The 23,380-nt window shown below is 40.8% G+C and overlaps 1 protein-coding gene across 1 annotated transcript in view; it reads left to right on the plus strand.

The window, feature by feature from the left end:
• Nucleotides 1–23,380, plus strand: part of rheb (Ras homolog, mTORC1 binding) — a 127,367-nt gene that overhangs the window by 82,591 nt on the left and 21,396 nt on the right. Inside the window, exons 3-4 of the mRNA XM_060825624.1 lie at nucleotides 14,965–15,032; nucleotides 18,709–18,791. Coding sequence (XP_060681607.1) covers nucleotides 14,965–15,032; nucleotides 18,709–18,791 — 151 coding nt within the window. The remainder of the gene's footprint in view (nucleotides 1–14,964; nucleotides 15,033–18,708; nucleotides 18,792–23,380) is intronic.

Here is a 23,380-nt window from a genome sequence, read left to right on the forward strand (position 1 = left end):
GATCTTCTCCACATCTACCCCTTCATACTTCTAAATTCCATTGAGTATAGACCTAGAATCCTCACTTGCTCCTCATGACAAACCTTTCATTCCTAGATCGTTCTTGTTATCTTCCTCTGGCACTCCTCCAACACCAGCACATCCATCCTTAAATAATGGGCCCAAAATTGCTCACAGTATTCCAGATGTGGTCTGATCAGAGCTCTTGTATTCTAGGCTGCTTGAACCAAATGCTAACAATACACCTGCCTCCTTAACTGCCTGAGGAACCTGTATGTTAACTTTAAGAGAATCCTGATCTAGGACCTAGAAGTCCTTTTGTGATTCAGATTTCTGAAGTCCTTCCCCATTTAGAAAATACACTAAATCTCTATTCTTCCTACAAAGTGCATAATGCCAGACCTTCCCTCTGTATGTCATCTGCCACTTCGTTGCCCATTTTCTTAGCCTGCCCAAATCCTTCTGCAGTCTCTCTGCTTCCTCAGCACAACCTGCTCCTCCACCTATCTTTGTGTCATCTGCAAACTTAGCAACAATAACTTCAATTCCTTTGTCCAGATCATTAATGTATAAGAGAAATTGTTGTGGTCCTAACACTGACTACTGCAAAACTGTACTAGTCACTGACTACTATTCTGTAAATGACCCCTTAATCCCCACTCTTGCCCTTCTGCCAGTCAGCCATATCAGTATCTTCCTCCTAACAGCTCGGGCTCTTATTTAGCAGCCTCCTGTGTGAAACTTCGTCAAGCGCCTTCTGGAAATCTAAGTAGATCATGTTCACGGGCTCTCATTTGACCAATTTGCTCTTTACCACAAAGAATTCTAGCAGCTTTGTCAGGCGTGACCTTCCTTGGACAAAGTCATGCTGACTCAGCCCAATTTAATCATGCATTTCCAAGTACACTGTAATATCATCCTCAATAATAGACTCTAGAATCTTAGCAGTGACTAAGGTCTGACTGCCTGTCCTATCATTTCTCATCTTCTGCCTCCCTCCCTGCTCAAGCAGGGGTGTTACGTTAGCCATTTTTCAATCCTCTGGGACTCTTCTGATTCCTGAAAGTTCACCAGCAATTTCTCCACCATCTCCTCAGCTATCTCCTTCAGAACCTAGAGTATAGTACATCTGGTCCAGGTGATTTATCCACATTCCGACCTTCTAGCTTCTCCAACACCACCTCCTTTGTGACAGCCAGTAATACTCACTGTGCTTCCTGACCCTGTTGAAGCTCTAGCTTGCTACTGGTGTTTTCCACCATGTAAAATTCCTCTGCTATTTCTTTGTTCCCCATTACTACTTTTCCAGCCTCATTTTCTAGTGGTCTATTGTCCACTGTTGCTTCTTACTTTTTAAATATCTTTTTATGAAATACTCTTGCAATCTTCTTTTATATTTCTAGCTAGCTGATCTTCATTTCGGCACGGTGGCACAGTGGTTAGCACTGCTGTCTCATAGCGCCTGAGACCTGGATTCAATTCCCGACTCAGGCGACTGACTGTGTGGAGTTTGCACGTTCTCCCCGTGTCTGCGTGGGTTTCCTCCGGGTGCTCCGGTTTCCTCCCACAGTCCAAAGATGTGCAGGTCAGGTGAATTGGCCATGCTAAATTGCCCGTAGTGTTAGGTAAGGGGTAAATGTAGGGGTATGGGTGGGTTGCGCTTCGGCGGGTCGGTGTGGACTTGTTGGGCCAAAGGGCCTGTTTCCACACTGTAAGTAATCTAATTTCTTCATCTTGCCCCTTATTGCTCTTTTAATTGTCTTTTGCTGGTGTTTAAAGGCTTTCCAATCCTCTGGCTTCCCACTGATCTTCACTACATTTGTGAGCTTAACTTTTTGCTTTTATTTTGACCCTGGCGTCACTTGTCAGTCATAGTTACCTTGTTCTCTGTTACAAACACAACACACCACGCACACAATTTAGTATCTTCCTTGGGATGAATGTCTGTTGTGCCCCCGATTTGCCCACAGAAACACTTGTTGTTGCTGCTTCACCATTTTCCTTGGAACCTTCTCCTCCTAATCAGAGTTGACGAACTCATCCCTCCTTTCTTTGTAGTAGTCTTTATTCAATTGTAATACCATTATATCTTGCCCATAGTGTTAGGTGAAGGGGTAAATGTAAGGGAATGGTTCTGGGTGGGTTGCTCTTCGGAGCGTTGATGTGGACTTGTTGGGCCGAAGGGCCTGTTTCCACACTGTAAATAAGCTAATCTAATCTGATTCCAATTTCTTTCTCTCAAAATGCATGGTGAATTCTGGCATACTATGGTCACTGCTTCCTAGGGATTCCTTCACCTTCAGCCTCAAGCCTGCCTTATTTCACATCACCAAATCCAGAATTGCCTATTCCCTCAAAGGATGTACTCCAATCTGCTTCAAAAATTGTCAGGGGGGCAATGGTCTACTGAAGTCATTGCTAGATTATTAGTCCAGAGACGAGTTAATATGTTAGGGACAGAGGTTTGAATTATGGCATGGCAGATGTTAGAATTTGAAGTCTAATGATGACAACGGAGCCACTGCTAGTTGTTGGGCCATCTAGTTCACCAAAGTTCTTTAGGGAAGGAAATCTGTTGTCCCCATCTTACCTGGCCTACATGTGATTCCAAACCCACAATAATGTGACTCTTAGCTGCCCTATGGGCAATGGGCAGTTAGCAATGTGCAATATATGCTGGCCCAGCCAGTGATGCCCTCATTCAGTGATCAAATAAATGAAAAGAAAAAGATATTCCACAAATTCTTGGGATCTGCTACCAACCCAAATTTCCCAGTCCACCTGCATAGTGAAGTCCCCGTAATTATTTAATCATACCTTTCTTGCATACCTTTTCTATCTTCTGACTTATTTTCTTCCCCACATTCTGCCAACTGTCCTGAATCTCTGTGGTTCCCTGTGACAGCTTAAGGTGTTATCAATATAAAGGAGATGACACCTCCAGGGACTTCAAAGAAATTCTGCGATTTGCATATTAGTCAATCGAAACCTGCGCCTTCATTCTAACTGCATTAAAGATTTAAAAGCCTTCTTGTGGGTTCAGTTTGTTTGCATTGTTGTATAACCCTTTGACCTTTTCCTTATATATTCTGTGTCTCAGGTCTTCCACACTCAATGACACCTGATGAAGGAACAGTGCTCCAATAGTTAGTGTTTTCAAATAAACCCATTGGACTATAACCTGATTTTTGATCTTATTCTGGAAAGTAAGCTCTGCTGATCACCTCTCCCAACTTTTTCCATAATTTCCTATGCAACTGAGCCATGCCGTCCCCACCTATTTAGTTTTAAAGCCCTATACACAGCCTAACTATGCAATTTGAGAGGACTTTGGTCCCAGCATGATTCATGAGCCTGTCCCATTGGAACAGCTCCCTCCTTTCCCAGTACTAGTGCCAACGACCCATGAATTTGAACCTGTTTCTGCCACTCCTATCTTTAAGCCTCACATTTACCTCTCTTTAATCTTGTTAACCCTGTTCCAAATAGGTCATGTCTCAAGTAGTAATCAGGACTTTATTACCTTTTGGCCTTTGGTTTTGAATTTAGCCCTTAGATGCTCTTATTTCCTCAGTAGAACGTTTTTTCTATTTTCACCTATATCGTTGATATCTATGTGGAACTTGACATCTGGATCCTTCGCTTCCCATCCAAGTTCCTCTGCAGGCCAGATGAGCAATCCTGAACCTGGGCACCAGGCAGGCAGGTACAGCCTTAAGGACTCTAGCTCCTGGCCACGCAGAAGAATGACTGTTCCCTTGACTATACTATCCCAGATTATACCTGCATTTCTCATTGTTTCTTCCCACACCAAATGGCTCCCTGTGTCACTTTGATCATCCTCCCTATATTTGGACCACAGTCTAAATTCAAGGTAGTTAATCTAAGGGGTGTGACTGTATCCTGAAACAAAGCATCCAGGTAACCTAACGCTTGCTGCAGATGTGGTCACTGAGCCGCAGTGGGGTGCACTAGCTCCCACATCATACCTGTATAACACTGCCTCGTCTTGCATCTCTCTCTATTCGTTGGCTAAGCCAGCATTTATTGTCCATCGCTGATCATCCAGGGAGCAGTTAAGAGTCAACCAGATTGTGGAGAGTCTGGAGTCACATGTAAGCTAGACCAGGTAAGGATAGTAGTTGCCTTCCCTCAAGGACATAAAATATTTACTTACGCGTTTTTTAAAAAAATTTACTTGTCTTTTAGTTTGTCCTATATATTTTTCCTATTTACCTTCAATCTGGAAGTAGCCTGTGTCACAAAACTAGTCCCTTTTTTTTCTAAAAGCTGTTCCTTGGCACAGGGATGCTCTGTCCTTGATTTTTTTCAGAGGGGTAATAACCCAGGCTGGGACCTGATCGGTCTGGTTTGGTACAAGGATGAAAAGGATTTTGAGAGGCATTTTGTTTATATTTAAACAGATGAGACTTCAGGCCAAAGTGGTCATGTTTTAGAAATTACCTGTATAATGAAAGGGGAGTAGTCAGCTCTCTAGCTGAGCTGAGTAGCTTAGTTCAGTCCTGAACTGGTTGGGAGTTAACAGTAAGCTGTGTGGGAATTCACACACTCTCTCTCACTCTCTCTGTCCTTCAGTTTCAACCTGTAAGCATGTGTTCCATTTATACTGGATTTTAAAGGGAGTTTGCTTTTTGGGACTGTTGTGTATATTCGGAACAGCATACTTAAGCCTAGTTTGGATAGACTGAGTTCTGTAGGGGTTCTTTATTCTGTTCTTTGTGTTTCATTGAGTAATTATGTGAATAAACTTTTGACTGTTTTAATATCTAATAGTCAACCTAGCTAACTTACTCTGGGTAATTTTCACATGCACTTAACGAAACAAACAGCAAAGTTATGGTCTGCGCTGCCTGCTTAAGAATGTTTTGAGTGGTTTGGCCTAGTCCATAACACTTGTAATAGTCAAATTAATAATTATTGCTAATCGATGAACGTATGGTTTTCGTGTGGTGTCACTGTTGTTTTTTGCTGGGCTCCTGATCCTCTGCTTCAATTTATTCTGCACAAAGGCCTTAGAAATTACGAACCAAAAAGCAACCAAATTCCCTGAACTATATATTTCACTCTGACTGTCTCCCACTGAATATGGTCTGTCCTTCATGACTTTGCATAGCTGACTCTGGTTACTGAAATTCTGGATTAGTTGAGGACCAACAGGAATACTCTTAAATCTCTCATAGGTTTGCAATTAAGATATGATATCTGAAAATATTGTAGAAATGGATTTTGAACTGATAAGTTTTGATCCAAGGAAATGGAAAGTTGCTATTGAAGAGAAAGTTGAATTCCGGACATAATTAACAAACAAAAAAGCGCTCCAGGCAGCGGATACATCTGTAATTGCATTTATGATTAATTATGTGGACACTATTCTTACTTTATCTTTCAATTTTCTGTTCTCTAAGTGCATGTAACCATTGGAAGCATTGCACAACTGTTGCAATATACTTGTTATGTCGGATTTTCAGCTACCTATCAATCACCAATGTATGCCTCTGCCTGATTTCAGGTGAGCAATTACATTTGGTCAGTCCCCTAAAAGTAACAAAATGTCTGCAGCTGTTAGAGATTTGATTGTCCCAGATAAAGGCAGGAAATCTCAACACTCTTAAAAAGTACCTGGATGAGTATCAAAATATTCAAGGCTATGGGCCTAGTGATGGAAGGTCAGCCAATTGTAGTACTGTCGTATATTTTTGGTGGTACAGACAAACCTGAAGTGCCTCTTCTGTACTCTATAATTTTGACATCCAATAAAGATATCAGGAGAAAATACACAGAGTATGGTTTGGATATGCAACATGGAATCGTTGAGGGTACTAACAAATACATTCACTGAAGCTAGCTAAGTACATGAAAGAGAAAGAAATCAAAGGATATCTTGGAATTAGATGGAGAAAGGTGAGAAATGGTTCATGTCAGGCATAACCGCAAATTGCATGAACCTGTTAGGCTCAATGTATTTGTACAGTAAAAGCTTGATCATTTGTAACGGGTTAAAAGCTTTTTGGTTGATTTTGGAAAATTAATGCATTTTCCTTGCCAATGAGCTAAAACTACTTCAAAGTGAAATTTTCCAATGTTAACCAGCATAGTTCCTTTACTTGAAGGGAGAACTACAGTACAAGGGATCACAGTTCAGTGCTGTTTGGAATGGCTTAGATTGATGTCCAGCTGACAATACTGTTGCTTCTGAGTAGCTCCAATATAACTCTAGATTAATACCAGGATCTAAGAAAATGGTGTCTTACGTATTTAGCATTTATATTTTTGTCTTATTATCTTGTTATTGCTTGGATGCCAGTATCATTGCCATGCACTAATCAACTTGCATGCAAAATGGCCCAGACTCTAACATATGAAATATAGTGTGGAAAAATATGCAGTGATGAACTTTAGCAGGAAGAATCGAGGAGCTGAACATTGTTTATGTGGTAAAATATTGTAGAATGCTGCAGAACAGGAATTTGGGTCGCTTTGTGCATAAATCATAAAGCTAGCATCCTAAGTTCAGGTAAAAAACAGGGCAAATGGAATATTGGTTTTTATTTCAAAGGAATGGAGTATACAAATATGTGACTTTGGTTAAAGGTAACTCTACAGCTGGAAGCCACACCTGGAATACTTTGAACAGCTTTGGGACCCTTATGTCAGGAATAATAGAGTCAATAGTCATAGACTTTTCCCTAGGGCAGGATTGACTGGTATGAGGAGTCATAGTTTGAAGTATTAGGAGGTAGGTTCTTTACACAGAGAGTTGTGAATGCGTTGGCAGCTGTGGCGGTGGAAGCAGAGTCATTGGAGACGTTTAAGCGACTGCTGGGCATGTACATGGATAGCAGTGAGTTGAGGGGTGCGTAGGTTAAGTTACTAAATTTTACATTAGGATTAAATCTTGGCACAACATCGTGGGCCAAAGGGCCTGTTCTGTGCTGTATTTGTCTGTGTTCTATTAACGATGTAATGGAATTGCAGGCAGTCCAGAGAAGATTGACGAGGTTGATCCTGGTTATGGAGGGTTTTTTTTTGGGAAGTTGAGTAATTTGGAACTGGAGTTTGGAAGAATGAGAGATGACCTTATTTAAATAAATAAGATTCTGAGGGATTGACAGGTTAAATGCTGCGAGGTTGCCAAGGCCATTGGTTAGGCCATTGTTTGAGTATTGCGTGCAATTCTGGTCGTCTTCCTTTCGGAAAGATGTTGTGAAACTTGACAGGGTTCAGAATAGATTTACTAAGATGTTGCCAGTGTTGGAGGATTTGAGCTATCGGGAGAGGTTGAACAGGCTGGGGCTGTTTTCCCTGACGCATTGGAGGCTGAGGGGTGACTTTATAGAGATTTACAAAAGTATGAGGGGCATGGATAGGGTAAATAGACAAAGTCTTTTCCCTGGGGTCGGGGAATCCAGAACTAGAGGGCATAGGTTTAGGGTGAGAGCGGAAAGATATAAAAGAGACTTACGGAGCAACTTTTTCATACAGACGGTGGTACGAGTATGGAATGAGCTGCCAGAGGAAGTGGTGGAGGCTGGTACAATTGCAACATTTAAGAGGCATTTAGATGGGTATATGAATAGGAAGGGTTTGGAGGGGTGCTGGCAGGTGGGACTAGATTTGGTTGGGATATCTGGTCGGCATGGACGGGTTTGACCGAAGGGTCTGTTTCCATGCTGTACGTCTCTGACTCTGAGGTTGTTTTCCCCACTGGAGAAGCCAAGGACCAAAGGACAAAATCTCAGAATAAGGACTCATTTATTTAAGGCAGAAGAGGATTTTCTTCCCTGAGGGTAGTGAATCTATGGAAATCCTGACCACAGAGTAGGAAGATTGGGTCAGTGATTATATTCAAGAAGAGATGGGCAGACTTTTAATCAGTGAAGGTATTGAGAGTTACAGGGAAAATGCAGCCAAGTCAAGTTGAAGATTATCAGATGAGCTCTGATCTCATTGAATGACAGGGCAGACTCAGTGGGCCGAATGTATTTTTGCTTATGGGCTACAGTGTATTAAATGAGATGCCAGCTCATTATGATGTTTTCTGCATAATCTGTGAATGCCTATGTAAGTTTATTGGAGAAGAATTTAAATGATTAACTGGGGCATTGGGGAATTATTTTACCCGTCACCAACAACAGAGCTATTTCGGAAAATGAAATTTTGAGATAAAACATAATTTGACGGTGCAAATATATGCTGGCAGGATATATAAACTAAATGCCTTTGAGATAATGTTGCTTTGCTTAGAGTACTGGGAAATACTTTGAATGAAAACAACATGATTTTTTAAACAATAACTTTTCGGCACAGATAGTTAGTAATTCTTTACAAAGGAAGTTGCCATTCCACATTTAAAGTTTGGTTTAGTATTGTGTGCAACTACTTGCTGCATACCAAATTCTAGAATGTTGGTCAAAACTTATTTTCCTCCAGTTAGAGCCTCTTGAATTTGTTGCCATATGTATCTCGAGCAATCTGTCCTGTCTAAATATGCCGAAATCCCCTCATTGGCTGTAGCTGGGGCCTGGGGCCTGTGTCTAAACCTGTAGTTAAAATGGTCTGCTCTTGTGGAGAGGTTAGTGAGCCAAGAAATGAGTTATTCAAGTAACTTCACTGTCCTTTTGACTGTATTTTACTGTATAAAAATGCTGAAATTTCATTTTTAAATATTGGGCTGAATCTTCTCCTGTTCCTGTTCTAAATTCGAAAGAACAATAGAATGGCTCTTTTGCATGTAACCAAGGATCCTGTTAAACTTTTACAGATGCTGTAGCAGTAGATTGTGGGAAGAGTAAATTTGGTTCAAATCACATATGATCATAATGTGGGTTGAGAGAACTGCAGTCGAATACTGCATTCATGCAACAAAATATTTGCTGCAGAATTAAACTTTTAAGAATCACAGCTGCACATAGCAAGGTTTCTTAAGATCCCCCTCAGTAGGTGCTTCACCCAGATTGAATTTTTCCGTGAACTTTGAGTGGAAGTGTGACATCCAGTTTTTAACCAGAAATTTTGACACCTACACTTTGTAGCAACCTGCTTAATGTGGAGGGGATGAGGATCATAAATACCAGGGATAAACTAATTAAAACTTTGATTTTGGGACATTTGTATTCTGCAATGCTAAAGAACAGTTATACTAATATATGCCAGATGTTCTCTCGGTTTTTCAAACTGTTTTAAAAATGTTCTCCATGAGTGGAAGTGACAGTAGATTAATCAGCTGTACTGTACATAATACTGAAAAGGTTAAGGATTTGTTTGAAATGTTCAAATAAATGCATTTTTGTAAAAGGTTACAGCTTTCTTCATTATCGTTATATTTCCATATAATGGTAAAAAGTGCAAAGAGCACAAGATCAATCACTTTCTAAAGATAGTCATCTCTGGAACCTGTGGTAAACTCTCTTCAGTGCCTGTCTTTTTGCTTGGACTTGTAGTCTTGAACCATTTTCTCTCATGAACTGGAGAATGTGTGCCAATCATCTTGTTGGAACACTTAAGCTATAATTGATCTGCGTATATTTAGTGTGAAAGCGTAGAATATAAACCTGTAAACAAAATTAATAAGGGAGACTAGAATAGCAGAGATGGCTTTTATGAAGACATTATTAAATATATTAATCAATGAACAGTTGCTTTGAAGATTGGTATGTGATTGTGACAGCTGGAGCACTAATTTCAAATTCAGGTTATTAACTTCATTGCAGTGTTTCAACAACTAAAATCCAATCAGTGGAACAAACAAACTTGATGCTTTTGTGCAAAATTTCAAATATTTAAAAACAAAGTCAAGAATGTGATAACATTTGTGGAAAGTAGCACCATTTCTTTCCTCAGATTTTGTTGAGGTTATCTGTCATTGCTTTGGACGTGCAATAAGAATCTAATAATCTTGGAGTCAAAAAACCTTGCTTCTTGCCTGGTAAGAGTTTGAATTTCTGATTTGGCCTTGTGTCTGCAATGTTTATCCTTAATAAAAAATAACAAATAGATAAACATTTCTCATAGCATCCAGCTTCTTTGGAACCACATGACATTGAAACCTTTTTAAATTCTAGGAAGCATTTGTATACTCTTTTTTTTAATTAATTGAAAGTTTGAAGGCATCGTACAGTGGGTTAATAGAAAACTATTGTCCATTAAAGGAAATAAATTTAGAGGAATGTTTAAATGATTATCTGAAATGTGGCCTTCTATAAAATGCTTATAAAGAAGTTGGTATGGTTTGTGCAGGATTGAGAATAATCCTTATTAGATACTACAATGTTATATACTTTCATCATGAGCAGAAAAATGTATCCTTCCTTTTTTGATTACTCTGTGGACCTTGGACTAAACAGAAGATAGATTACCATAAACTGAAATAAAAGGAGAGTTTTGCAACTTAAAAAATCAAGTACTGGATATCTTTGAGCTGTTCCTTTTGAAGCCATGAGAATACAAATTTGAGACAGTGTAACCAAGAATCTGTCAAGTGAAGGAAATCTTTCCTGGCAACAGCACTCAGGGAAAAAAAAAGAAGCTTAAAAGAAATAATTGTAAAGCAAGGAACACTTAGGTCCACCTGAGCAGTCATTGAACCAAAGAATGACCATTGCTGCTGTGGTTCTGTTCACCAAGCTGGGAATTTGTGTTGCAAACGTTTCGTCCCCTGTCTAGGTGACATCCTCTGTGCTTGGGAACCTCCTGTGAAGTGCTTCTGTGACCTTTCCTCCGGCATTTGTAGTGGTTTGAATCTGCCGCTTCCGGTTGTCAGTTCCAGCTGTCCATTGCAGTGGTCCGTATATTGGGTCCAGGTCGATGTGCTTATTGATTGAATCTGTGGATGAGTGCCATGCCTCTAGGAATTCCCTGGCTGTTCTCTGTTTGGCTTGTCCAATAATAATAGTGTTGTCCCAGTCAAATTCATGTTGCTTGTCATCTGCGTGTGTGGCTACTAAGGATAGCTGGTCGTGTTGTTTCGTGGCTAGTTGGTGTTCATGGATGCGGATTGTTAGCTGTCTTCCTGTTTGTCCTATGTAGTGTTTTGTGTAGTCCTCGCAAGGGATTTTGTACACTACATTGGTTTTGCTCATGCTGGGTATCGGGTCCTTCGTTCTGGTGAGTTGTTGTCTGAATGGCTGTTGGTTTGTGTGCTGTTATGAGTCCTAGTGGTCGCAGTAGTCTGGCTGTCAGTTCGAAATGCTCTTGATGTATGGTAGTGTGGCTAGTCCTTTGGGTTGCGGCATGTCCTCGTTCCTCGTTCTGTTGTCTTTCCCTTAGGCATCTTTTGATGAAATTGCGCGGGTATCCGTTTTTGGCGAATACATTGTATAGGTGTTCTTCTTCCTCTTTTTGCAGTTCTGGTGTACTGCAGTGTGTTGTGGTCCTTTTGAATAGTGTCTTGATTCTTTTGTGTGTGTTGGGTTGGTTGCTTTCGTAGTTCAGGACTTGGTCCGTGTGTGTGGCTTTCCTGTATATCTTTGTGGTGAATTCTCCGTTAAGTGTTCTCTGTACCAAGAATTCCTAGAGGCATGGCACTCATCCACAGATTCAATCAATAAGCACATCGACCTGGACCCAATATATCGACCACTGCAATGGACAGCTGGAACTGACAACCGGAAGCGGCAGATTCAAACCACTACAAATGCTGAAGGAAAGATCACAGAAGCGCTTCACAGGAGGCTCCCAAGCACAGAGGATGTCACCTAGACAGGGGACAAAACGTCTGCAACACAAATTCCCAGCTTGTGGAACAGAACCACAACAACGAGCACCCGAGCTACAAATCTTCTCACAAACTTTGGATGACCATTGCTCTATCAACAGCTGCATGACATCATTGCTAAAATCAAAAGAACAGTGTGAAAATAGCTCTCCATCTTGTGAAGAACTTTAGTACTTTATCTACAGATAAAATACATTGTGTGTGTGTGTGTGCGTGTGTGTGTGTGTGCGTGTGTGTGTGTGTGTGTGTGTGTGTGTGTGTGTGGATACTTAGGGGTTTGGAGGAGTTTTGGTTCAGTTCCTAACTGGTAAATTAGAAATCCTGTGTTTTCCCAGTTATGAGACCAAGGAAGTGGACGAGGGCAAAGCAGTAGATGTGGTGTATATGGATTTTAGCAAGGCGTTTGATAAGGTACCCCATGGTAGGCTAATGCAAAAACTACGGAGGTATGGCATTGAGGGTGCATTAGAGGTTTGGATTAGGAATTGGCTGGCTGGAAGGAGACAGGGTAGTAGTTGATGGTATAGGTTCATCTTGGAGTGCAGTTACTAGCGGTATTCCACAAGGATCTGTTTTGGGACCATTGCTGTTTGTCATTTTTATAAATGACCTAGAGGAGGGGCTTGAAAGCTGGGTGAGCAAGTTTGCGGATGATACGAAAGTCGGTGGAGTTGTGGACAGCGAAGAAGGATGTGGCAGGTTACAGCGGGATATAGATAAGTTGCAGAGCTGGGCAGAAAGGTGGCAAATGGAGTTCAATGTAGCTAAGTGTGAAGTCATTCACTTTGGTAGGAGTAACAAGAAGATGGATTACTGGGCTAATTGTCGGATACTTGGTAGTGTGGATGAGCAGAGGGATCTTGGTGTCCATGTACACAGATCTCTGAAAGTTGCCACCCAGGTAAATAGTGCTGTGAAGAAGGCATATGGTGTACTGGGCTTTACTAGTAGAGGAATTGAGTTCCGGAGTCCTGAGGTCATGTTGCAGTTGTATAAGACTCTGGTGCGACCTCATCTGGAGTATTGTGTACAGTTTTGGTCGCCGTACTATAGGAAAGACATGGAGACACTGGAACGAGTGCAGAGGAGGTTTACCAGGATGTTGCCTGGCATGGTAGGAAGATCGTATGAGGAAAGGCTGAGGCACTTGGGGCTGTTCTCATTAGAGAAAAGAAGGTTTAGGGGAGATTTGATCGAGGTGTACAAGATGATTAGGGGTTTAGATAGGGTTGAGAGTGAGAACCTTTTTCCGCTAATGGAGTCAGCTGTTACTAGGGGACACAGCTTTAAATTAAGGGGTGGTAGGTATAGGACAGATGTTAAGGGTAGATTCTTTACTCAGCGGATTGTGAGTTCATGGAATGCCCTGCCAGTAGCAGTGGTGGACTCTCCCTCTTTATGGTCATTTAAGCGGGCATTGGATAAGCATATGGAGGTTATTGGGCTAGTGTAGGTTAGGTAGGCTTTGGTCGGCGCAACATCGAGGGTCAAAGGGCCTGTACTGCGCTGTATTTTTCTATGTTCTATTATTGTTCCAGTTAAATGAGTTTATTTTTGCTAATCTCACAACCTGGTATAAATTGCTTTTGTACTGAGTAGCAGTCAGTCAGGCAAATGGGTAACTTTTGTGGTCTGTTTGGGATTTTATGTATTGTTTTGTGATAGCTTGTGAAGCAGTGGGGCACAATTTGCAGTGCACTGTTGCAACTGAAGTTGTAACAACCTTAAGAGGCCTAAAGATTTGCTGATATGTACTTTAGTGGTGGTATTTGTTTTCACAAGGAATAACTTTTTGACACACACAGCACAGTTCATTTTGGAAAGGTATGCATGCCTATAAATAAATTCTGCTTATTAGATTCAAGGGCATTCCCAAGGTAAACAAGCATTTCTGGAACAGTTACCAGATTCACTGCTGCTACCTCTTTCTCTCTGCAGATATATTAATTTGATTGGTATTAGTTTGACAGTACATTGCAGTTTGGTTATGATTCATTAATGTATCCTACAGGCACAACACATTTTCTCATTCTTGAAATATTTTGTAAATGAGCAAGAGCCTGTAATACAATTATTGTTGCCAGTTTGTATTTGTAATACCTTTTTCAGTTTTATTCTGCTTCTGTTGCTAATTTGCAGTCTTGAAACATGATTGCATCGTGGCTGCTTCTACCATCAGTCTAGCATGTTTTGAACAATCATTTTCAAATTTGGTTTAGCTGCATCCCTTGAGTCTAGGATCTTTGGCTGAATAATTCTCACTTCTGGCCAAAATGTGGATTCAAGTTCTGCTTAATTGAAGTTTAATTTAGTACAATTCAGTGAACTAAGTAAGTTTTTAAATCGATATATTGCCAGATTACTCATTGTCGTGATCCCTTTGTCATTGTCATTGAGCATATTGATATTTTTGCCAATTAGTTTTGTTAATTGGTTTTAGATTAGATTAGACTTAGTGTGGAAACAGGCCCTTCGGCCCAACAAGTCCACACCGACCCGCCGAAGCGCAACCCACCCATACCCCTACATTTACCCCTTACCTAACACTACAGGCAATTTAGCTTGGCCAATTCACCTGACCTGCACATCTTTGTGACTGTGGGAGGAAACCGGAGCACCCGGAGGAAACCCACGCAGACACGGGGAGAACGTGCAAACTCCACACAGTCAGTCGCCTGAGTCGGGAATTGAACCCAGGTCTACAGGCGCTGTGAGGCAGCAGTGCTAACCACTGTGCCACCGTGCCGTTTGATGTGTTAGTGGAAAATTTGAGGTCTGAAATAGTTCAAAGATTTGGTCTTTTTGTCTTAATTTTGAGCTAGACATTCCAAAGTACCATGGACAGTGTTTTATGGTCATGATCAGTTGTGTACTAAAGGCATAGAATCATTTTAGGGCATGTTCTATTCCAATTTGAAATTCTGGAAGTTTCTAAGTTTAGCAGGATCTTTGTGATTGGGATAGTTTTTGATGTTTGCAATACTACTTTTCTCATTTTAAAAAAAGTTAACTTTCAAATATTAAGCTTTAATGCAATAATGTTAGGAAACTTAGCCTATGAAAAATGTCATTCTGACCTTGGATAGTTCAAGTAAAGCGTTTGTGGATACTTTAAACCAAATCGTCCCAAAAACCCTTGTCATTCTTCAAGATATGTTGTTCATTGATTTAGTTGTTTTGCGGGATACCAGTGGATATAACACAACATCTTTTATCTTTTCTGATTTCAGCATTTACTAAGTTGATCACAGTGAATGGGCAAGATTACCATCTGCAGCTTGTGGATACAGCTGGCCAGGTAAGGATGAATCTAGTCAGTGAATTTAGACAGGGATTTAACCTGATTTGTCTTGTGCAGTCCAACCTCTGCATTAGAACACTGTAACCAAACATAGCTGACTCCATGCTTTTGTACAATTAAAGGCTGGCAAGCCTAATTCGAAAAGGGAGAGAGGCAGAAGGTAGGAAGCTGTAGACTAGATAGTTTAACATGTGTCATTGGGAAATTGTTATAATCATTATTGAGGAAGTAATAACAGGATATTTGGAAAGTCAAAACATGCTGCCTTGGAGCCAACGTAGTTTTCTGAAAGGTAATTCATGTTTGACTAATTTGCTAGAGTTCTTTGAAGATGTAATAAGCAAAGTCACTAATGAGGATCCTGACGACGTGGTATATTTAGACTTTGAGAGGCATTTGAAAAGGTGTAGCACAGAAGGCAAATACACCAGCGTAAGATCACAGGGTGAGGGGTCATTTGTCAACTTGGATAGAGGATTGTCTAACCAATAAAAGCAGAGAGTCAGGATAACTTGGCCGTTTTCAAGATGTAGTGGATGGCAAGATAGAACGAGTGGAGTACCACAGGGTTTGGTCCTCAGAACTCGGGTATTCACAATTTGTATTAATGACTGGATGCAAGGAAATAAGATACTGTAGTCAGATTTACAGATGGCACAAAAATAGGTGGGAAATAAGGAATAAGAAATTTACAAATGTATATGGATGGGTTAGATGAATTGCCCAAAATTTGGCTGCTGTAGTTTAATAGTGAGGTTACCCATTTTGATTGGAAGAATAACAAAGCAGGGTAAAAACATCTGCAGATGCTGGAAACCAGAGTCTAGATTAGAGTGGTGCTGGAAAAGCACAGCAGGTCAGGCAGCATCTGAGGAGCAGGAAAATCGACGTTTCGGGCAAAAGCCCTTCATCAGGAAGAGAGGTGGCAACTTATCCAAATGGAGAGAAATGACAGTGCTTCAGTGGAGGGATCTGGGTGTCCTCATGCAATAATCTTTCAAAATTAGTATGTAGATAGAGCAGGCAAAGAAAGTAGATTGGATTTGGGTATTTATTGCGAAAGGAATAGAATATAAAAGTATGAAGTGTTACTTAAACTGTACAAGGCATTCCGTTGACCACACATGGAATCTTGTGTACAATTTGGTCCTCATAGTTGTGGAACGTAATTGCATTAGAGGTTCACTCAATTGATTCCAAAGATGAAGGGTTTGTCACATGAAAAGAAATTGAGCAGCTTAGGCCTGTACTCTCTGGAATTTAAAAGAATGAGATGAGATCCAATTGAAGTAAATAGGATGCTAAAGGGGATTGACAATCAGTATATAAAGGATGCTTCCCCACATAGAATAATCTAGAATGAGAGATCATAATTTTCTTTTAAGAGGTAGCAGATTTAAAACAGAGACAAAAATCTGCTTCTCTCTAAGGTCATGTATCTGTGGAATTAGTTACCCCCAGATGATGATGGATGCCAAGACGCTAAATAAATCTGAGGAGATAGTAATTGAAAATTTATCTAATAGGTTGAAGGGTTATGGAAGTGTGAGCAGGAAAGTGGATTTGAGGCCAAGTTGAGATTAGCCATTATTGTACTAAATGGTGGAACATTCTCAGGAGGGCTGAATTGTCTACTTCTCCTCCCCATTTTTATGTTCTTAAATTTTAATGTCCTTTTAAGGAAGGAAAACTGCCTTCCTTACCTGGTCTTGCCTACATGCGACTCACAGCAATTTGGTTGACTCTTAACTTCTCTCAAATGGCCAATTTGGTTATTCAACTGTGTCAAATGGCTTAAAAGTCTTGTTAAAAGGAAGCAAATGAGAGGGACAACCTGGCATTGACTTCGGTACTAAGATAGCTGTGCGAAGTCACCCTTACCAACACTTGGGGATGAGTGCCAGAATTGGGGAGTGCAACCTCTCAGACTAGTCTAAATGCAACAACGTCCAAGTTTGGGCTACCAGGTTGCCAGTAACATTCTTGATAAGCAAGTGCCATGCAATGGCCATCTTCAATAAGAATTTGCTTTTTGATGTTCAAAATGTAATTCAAAGTGATTCAAAATGACAATATGAGGTGGATTCAAACTGACGATAACAAGTGGCACTGTTCTGGAAATCCGATATGATACTTTCAATTTATTTAATTGAATGTAAATTCTCCAGCCTTCATGATGGGATTTGAACTGACATCTCCAATATGCTACTTTCTTGATGGGCCTTGATCTCCTCTGCACTTGTCCTCCTTGCCAGAATTTGCTGATCTCCTTCCAGTACGAACTGCTCAATTTGTTCAAGGCTATCTTGTCCACATCCTAACTGACAACAAGTCACACTCCATTCTTTCCCCATCCTTAAAAACCACTTTCCAGCTTTATCTTCAAATGTGTTGATGTCTTTGCCTGACTGTTCTCTTTTGAACCAACCTTTTCAAGGTGGAGTCGTTGCAGCCTTCATCTTACCTAGTCTTTCATTCAAATAGTTTGGTTTCTACAGCAATTGATTTTATTTCATATGGTCACCATTTGGTTCTTTTATTTCTGGAATTTATTCAATTCAAATTTCACCATCTGCGGGGGTCAAATTCAAGCCTATGTCCCCAGAACTTTGGCCTGGATTTCTGATTTACTAGTCCAGTGACATTACCACTATGTACCACCTCTGTCGCTGGTTTGAAAGTCTGGAACTCCTTTCAGCAGATCAAGAAGGTGGCTCACCACTGCTTTCATTAGGGATGAGACACAAACGCTGGCTTTGCCAAGCAAGTGTTTAGAACATAGAACATAGAAGGATACAGCACAGTACAGGCCCTTCGGCCCTCGATGTTGCGCCGACCGAATCCTACCTAACCTATACTAGCCCAATAACTTCCAAATGCCTATCCAATGCCCGCTTAAATGACCATAAAGAAGGAGAGTTCACCACTGATACGGGCAGGGCATTCCATGAACTCACAACCCGCTGTGTGAAGAATCTACCCCTAACATCTGTCCTATACCTACCACCCCTTAATTTAAAGCTATGTCCCCTAGTAACACCTGACTCCATGAAACAAAGAAAATGTTGGCCAGAGGGTGACTTCTGTCTAATTTGAGAGATAAATGTGAAACCTATGGGTGGAGGTTGAGCAAGAATCCTAACATTTTCAGCTGTTCTGTGTTACTCTATAATATAAATGTAGGTAGGGTTCCCTCTTGTGGTGTAGAGGTAGTGTCCCAAACTCAGGATCGAGACCTGGGTTCATTTCTAGACCAGGAGACCTGGGTTCAGATTGCGCTTGCTTCAGTTTTGCGTAATGACATGTCTGAGCAGGTTAATTAGGGGGAGAAAAAGTAAATGTGTAGTTCATGGGGTGCTTCTGATGCAGTGGTAGTGTCCCTACCTTGGAGCTAGGAGTCACAGTTTAAGTCAGATGGTTAATTGAAAAATATCTAAAGATGTCGTTAGTGATATTAAGCATTCTGAAGGATGGTATGAATTATGAAAGCAATGTCGGTTGGCACTAAAGACATTGCAGTTGAGTTTTAGTGTAGAAATTCATGCAAGTGAAGTTGCAAGCCATGATCTAAGCTTCACTTGAGTCTCTGTGGTTACACTGTATTAGTAATGTAGTATAATGTGAACTCATTATCCTGACATTCTGCCACCTTATGTCTTTTTTTAATCATTAGGATGAGTACTCTATTTTCCCTCAAACATATTCCATAGACATTAATGGATACATTCTGGTGTATTCAGTTACGTCTAACAAAAGGTAAGGATTTTTAAATTTAATATTGTTCATTATCAGTCAGGCGATTGCATTGGTTTGTGATGGTATATTGCTGCTTCAGAAAGCAGCAATGAGTCAATTCACAAGCCATGTTGTTGCTTAGAAGTATTGCTATTGGTGTCTATTATTCAGCAAATAATTTGCCATTGATGAACACAGTTGCTTTTTAACAAAGAAATGAAAAGTTGATGTTTCCAAAACTACTGAACGTATGTAATTGTACTGTTATTGCAGTGATTTATTTTAACAAGAGGCTAAAATGCCTTAAGGTTTGCTGCTTAATGCATTGAAGTCTTAAATCAGCCATGACCTTATGAAAACAAACTTTACGCACCATTAATGTGTTAATATAGAAACAGTTAGAAGAAGCTCCACAAGTTGAAGTCCTTCTTGGTGTTGTGTTTTATATAAAATTGTTCTGTTTTCAGTTAAGCAGAAGATTATATGGTGGAGGAAATTGTTATGTTCTTTTTTCCTGAGATCCTTGATGCAACTGCAACACACCAACTTGTGTGGACAAGCAAAATTTTATTAAGCACAGTACAGTCAAGCTTTGGAGAAACCCTGAACACACTTCGCCATGGTTGCAAAGCATATCCAGGGAAGCTCCCTGAACAAAGGGAACATTCCTTCCTTTATACAAAATCTTTACATCACAGTTTTGCTCACAAGACAATCCCCAGTCACATGCCACTCAAGACACTATGCAGTGACCACATCACCTCCAAAGACGATGTAATGCAAGTCATCCCTTAATGGCCAGGTCTGGTGTGAATTGTTTTTTTAAATATAACTATAGGGTGCAGTCAGAATTTCAATTGCAGTGTTCCAACTGAATTCTGAATAGGTGATGGTGATGCAAATGGTTCTGAATGGCAAGGAAATAGCCATGTAAACGGTTCTGAATAATAGGAGATGGTAATGTAATTTCTTACAATCTATTTGTAAGTCAGAGGCATCCCACCCTAGCCCCAGGGCATCCAATTTCCTGTAGGTCAGCAGAGCAATTTAACTCTTTAATATCACAGAAATGGGCAATTTTCTTCCAGCTGGCACTTTTTTAATGTCAGAATTTATTTCCAGCTCTTCATGGAATTGGCACATTAGAAAATTAATACTGAGCTAGAAAAGGGAAATATTATGGCGAGATTATAAAAGCAGAGCAATGGAATTAGTTTAAGATCATTCTAACAACACTAGTTTCATGACTGGCTAAAGCCCCTTCTCTTTGTCGTACTACTGGAAATGAAATACTGATTTTGAGTAATTTCTCTAAGGAGGAAATAGGTGGAGACATTTTGGTACAGAACCTTGAGAAGAGGTCAAAGGCAGGTATTGCTTTGTCATTGGTGGAATAGATGAGTTGAAGCAGAGGATGGCATTTGAAGAGTTGAATTTTTGGCAACATCGAGGCGTGCACAGGGTTGGCTTACATTGCAGAGATGGTTTGGGGCAGTCCCTGGAGAGATTTTATTAATGAAAACATGGACTTCAAGTTAAGACATGAAGCTATTGATTTGCCGCCTTCTAATCTAAGTCAGCAAGCAAGGCAATCTTGATTTAATTGCAAGGCATGATGCTTAATAGTGGACCAGTTGGAGTTTAAACGGGAATAAGCATAAAATATAATGCTCAGATACCCAAAGAATATTTCACTAAAGAATTGATACAACTTACTATGGTGATACTGAGATTTCAGCACTCAAAATTAAGCTTTTAAAAATTTTGATTTCTGTTGATAGAAATTATAGTTCATAATATCTGATAACATTCCGCTTAAGTATAGAAACACATTTTGTTGATGTTTTTCATCTTGTACTCATCAGGACAACTCGCAAGAATACCAAGTTAAGGAAAAAATATTATTTATACTATATGAGAAAGGTGTTGCTTTGTTGACAAGTGGGCTTTGACTGGTAGACGTGTTGCCATGGAGACCGCCCATTAATATTAAATATAGATGTTAGTTTTCCCCTTGAATTAGTATTCTTGTGAAATAACTTGCTGAGTGCAGAATTAAAAAGTTTGATAAAATGTCATCATTCAGCAGTACTCAGTTGTGATTTACTAACCCTATCAGTTTATTGTTTTTGATTATGAGCACATTTTTAAAACCTTCACATGTTTTAGGTATCCTTTACATGTTTCACATTCAGGTAAATCTTCAGTTGGCAATATTTTAATTCAGAAAATACAACCTAATAGCTAGAGTCATCTTTGAACATGAATTACAGGCCGTTCTGTCTTACCGGTGCCAGGATCCGGGATGTCCCCAATTGGATTAACAAGATTCTGAAGGGAGAAGGTGGGCAGCCAGAAATCATGGTACATATTGGCACCAATGATATAGCCAGGAAAGAGATTGAGGATCTGAAACGTGACTACAGAGAGCTAGGTTGGAAGCTGAAGAGCAGGACGGGTAGAGTAGTGATCTCAGGTTTGCTACCAGTGCCACAAGATAGTGAGGTGAGGAACAGTCAGCGAATGCAGCTTAACACGTGGCTGCGAGGCTGGTGCAGGAGGGAGGGCTTCAGATACCTAGACCATTGGGATGCCTTCTGGGGAAAGTGGGACCTGTGCATGAAGGATGGGTTGCACCTGAAGTGGAGGGGCACAAATGTTTGGGTGTGAGATTTGCTCGTGTGGTCACAGAGGGTTTAAACTAGTTCGGCAAGGGGGTGGGCATCAGACATCTGAGTGGGGAGTAGGTTTGGATGGGGCAGTGAAGGATGTAGCGAATCTTATCGGGAAGGTTTCTCACGTGATGAAACAAAGGGATCGGTTTAAAGTGTGTCTGCTTTAATACAAAGAGTATCAGAAATAAGGGTGATGAACTTAGAGCATGAATCAGTACTTGTGGCTATGATGCTGTGGCAATAATGGAGAAGTGGGTTTCATAGGGGCAGGAAAGGTTGCTAGATGTTCCAGGGTTTAGAATGTTTAAAAAGAACATGGAAGGTGAAAGAAGAGGAGGGGGTCTAGCATTGCTCATCAGAGAGTGCATCACAGGTACAGAATCAAAAGTTGTGGAGGAAGATTTGTCTACTGGGTCAGTATGGGTGGAAGTTAGGAACAGCAAGGGAGCAGCCACCTCATTAGGGGTTTTCTACAGACCCCCTAATAGCAGTAGGGAGATTGAAGAACTCATAGGCCAGCAGATTTTGGAAAAAATGTAGATTTAGCAGGGTTGTTAAGGGTGATGTCAACTTTCGCAATATCAACTAGAACTTTCTTAGTGCAGATGGTTTGGATGGAGCCGTTATTGTCGGGTGTGTTCAGGAGGGTTTCCTTACTCAGTATGTAGACAGGCCAACGAGGGGAGAGGGCATTTTGGATTTGGTGTTTCGGCAATGAGCCAGGACAGGTGTCAGAACCTGCAGTGGGAGAACACTTTGGTGACAGTGACCACAACTGCCTCACATTTACATAATTTTGGAGATGGAAAGGAGCAGTTCCAAAGGGAAGATATTTAATTGGAGTAAAGGAAACTACGACACTATCAGACAGGAGTTGGGAAGTACAGACTGGGAGCAGTTGTTCCACAGAGAGTGCACAGCATACATGTGGAGACTGTTTAAGGAGCAGTTGTTGCGAGTGATGCATGAATTTGTCCCTGTCAGACAGGTAAGAAGGGGTAAGATTAAGGAGCCTTGGATGACGAGAACAGAGGAGCTTCTCGTCAAAAGGAAGAAGGCAGCTTACGTAAGGTGGAGGAAGCAAGGATCTAGCACAGCTTTAGAGGATTACAGGCTTGCTGTAAAGGAGCACAGAAATGAACTGAGGAGAGCCAGGAGGGGGCACAAGAAAGGCTTGGCAGGAAGGAATAGGGAGAACTCATCCGTGAGGAATAAGAGAATGATCAGGGAGAAGGTAGGACCGATCAGGGATAGCGGAGTGAACTTGTCCGTGGAGTCTGAGCAGATAGGGGAAGCCCTAAATGAGTTTTTTGCTTTGGTTTTTACTCAAGAAAAGGACCTTGTTGTGAACGAGAACTTTGAGGAGCTGGGAAACCGGCTTAAACAGATCAAGATTGATGAAGTTGATGTGCTGGAAATTTTGGCAATCATTAAGATTGATATGTCCCCAGGCCAGACCAGATTTATCTTAGGCTGCTCTGGGAAGCAAGAAAGGAGGTTGCTAAGCCACTGGCGAAGATCTTTGCTACCTCACTCCCTCCATGGGAGTCGTACTAGAGGATTGGAAGGAGGTGAATGTTGTTCCTCTTTTCGAGAAAGGTAATAGGGAAATCCCTGGCAATTGCAGACCAGTCAGTCTTGCGTCTGTGTCAGCAAGGTTTTGGAAAGAACTCTGTGGGGCAGGATTTATGACTATTTGAAAAAGCATCGTGTGATTAAAAGCAGTCAGCATGGCTTTGCAAGGGGCAGGCGAAAGTGAGGACTGCAGATGCTGGAGATCAGAGTCAAGATTAGAATGATGCTGAAAAGCACAGCAGGTCAGGCAGCATCCGAGGAGCAGGACAATCAACGTTTCGGGCAGGAGCTATTTATCAGATGTAAGACTGACTGACTGGTCTGTAATTGCCAGGGATTTCCCTATTACTTCCCTTTCTT

Source organism: Hemiscyllium ocellatum, chromosome 5 (genome assembly GCF_020745735.1).
Source record: "Hemiscyllium ocellatum isolate sHemOce1 chromosome 5, sHemOce1.pat.X.cur, whole genome shotgun sequence".
NCBI classification, from domain to species: Eukaryota; Metazoa; Chordata; class Chondrichthyes; order Orectolobiformes; family Hemiscylliidae; genus Hemiscyllium; species Hemiscyllium ocellatum.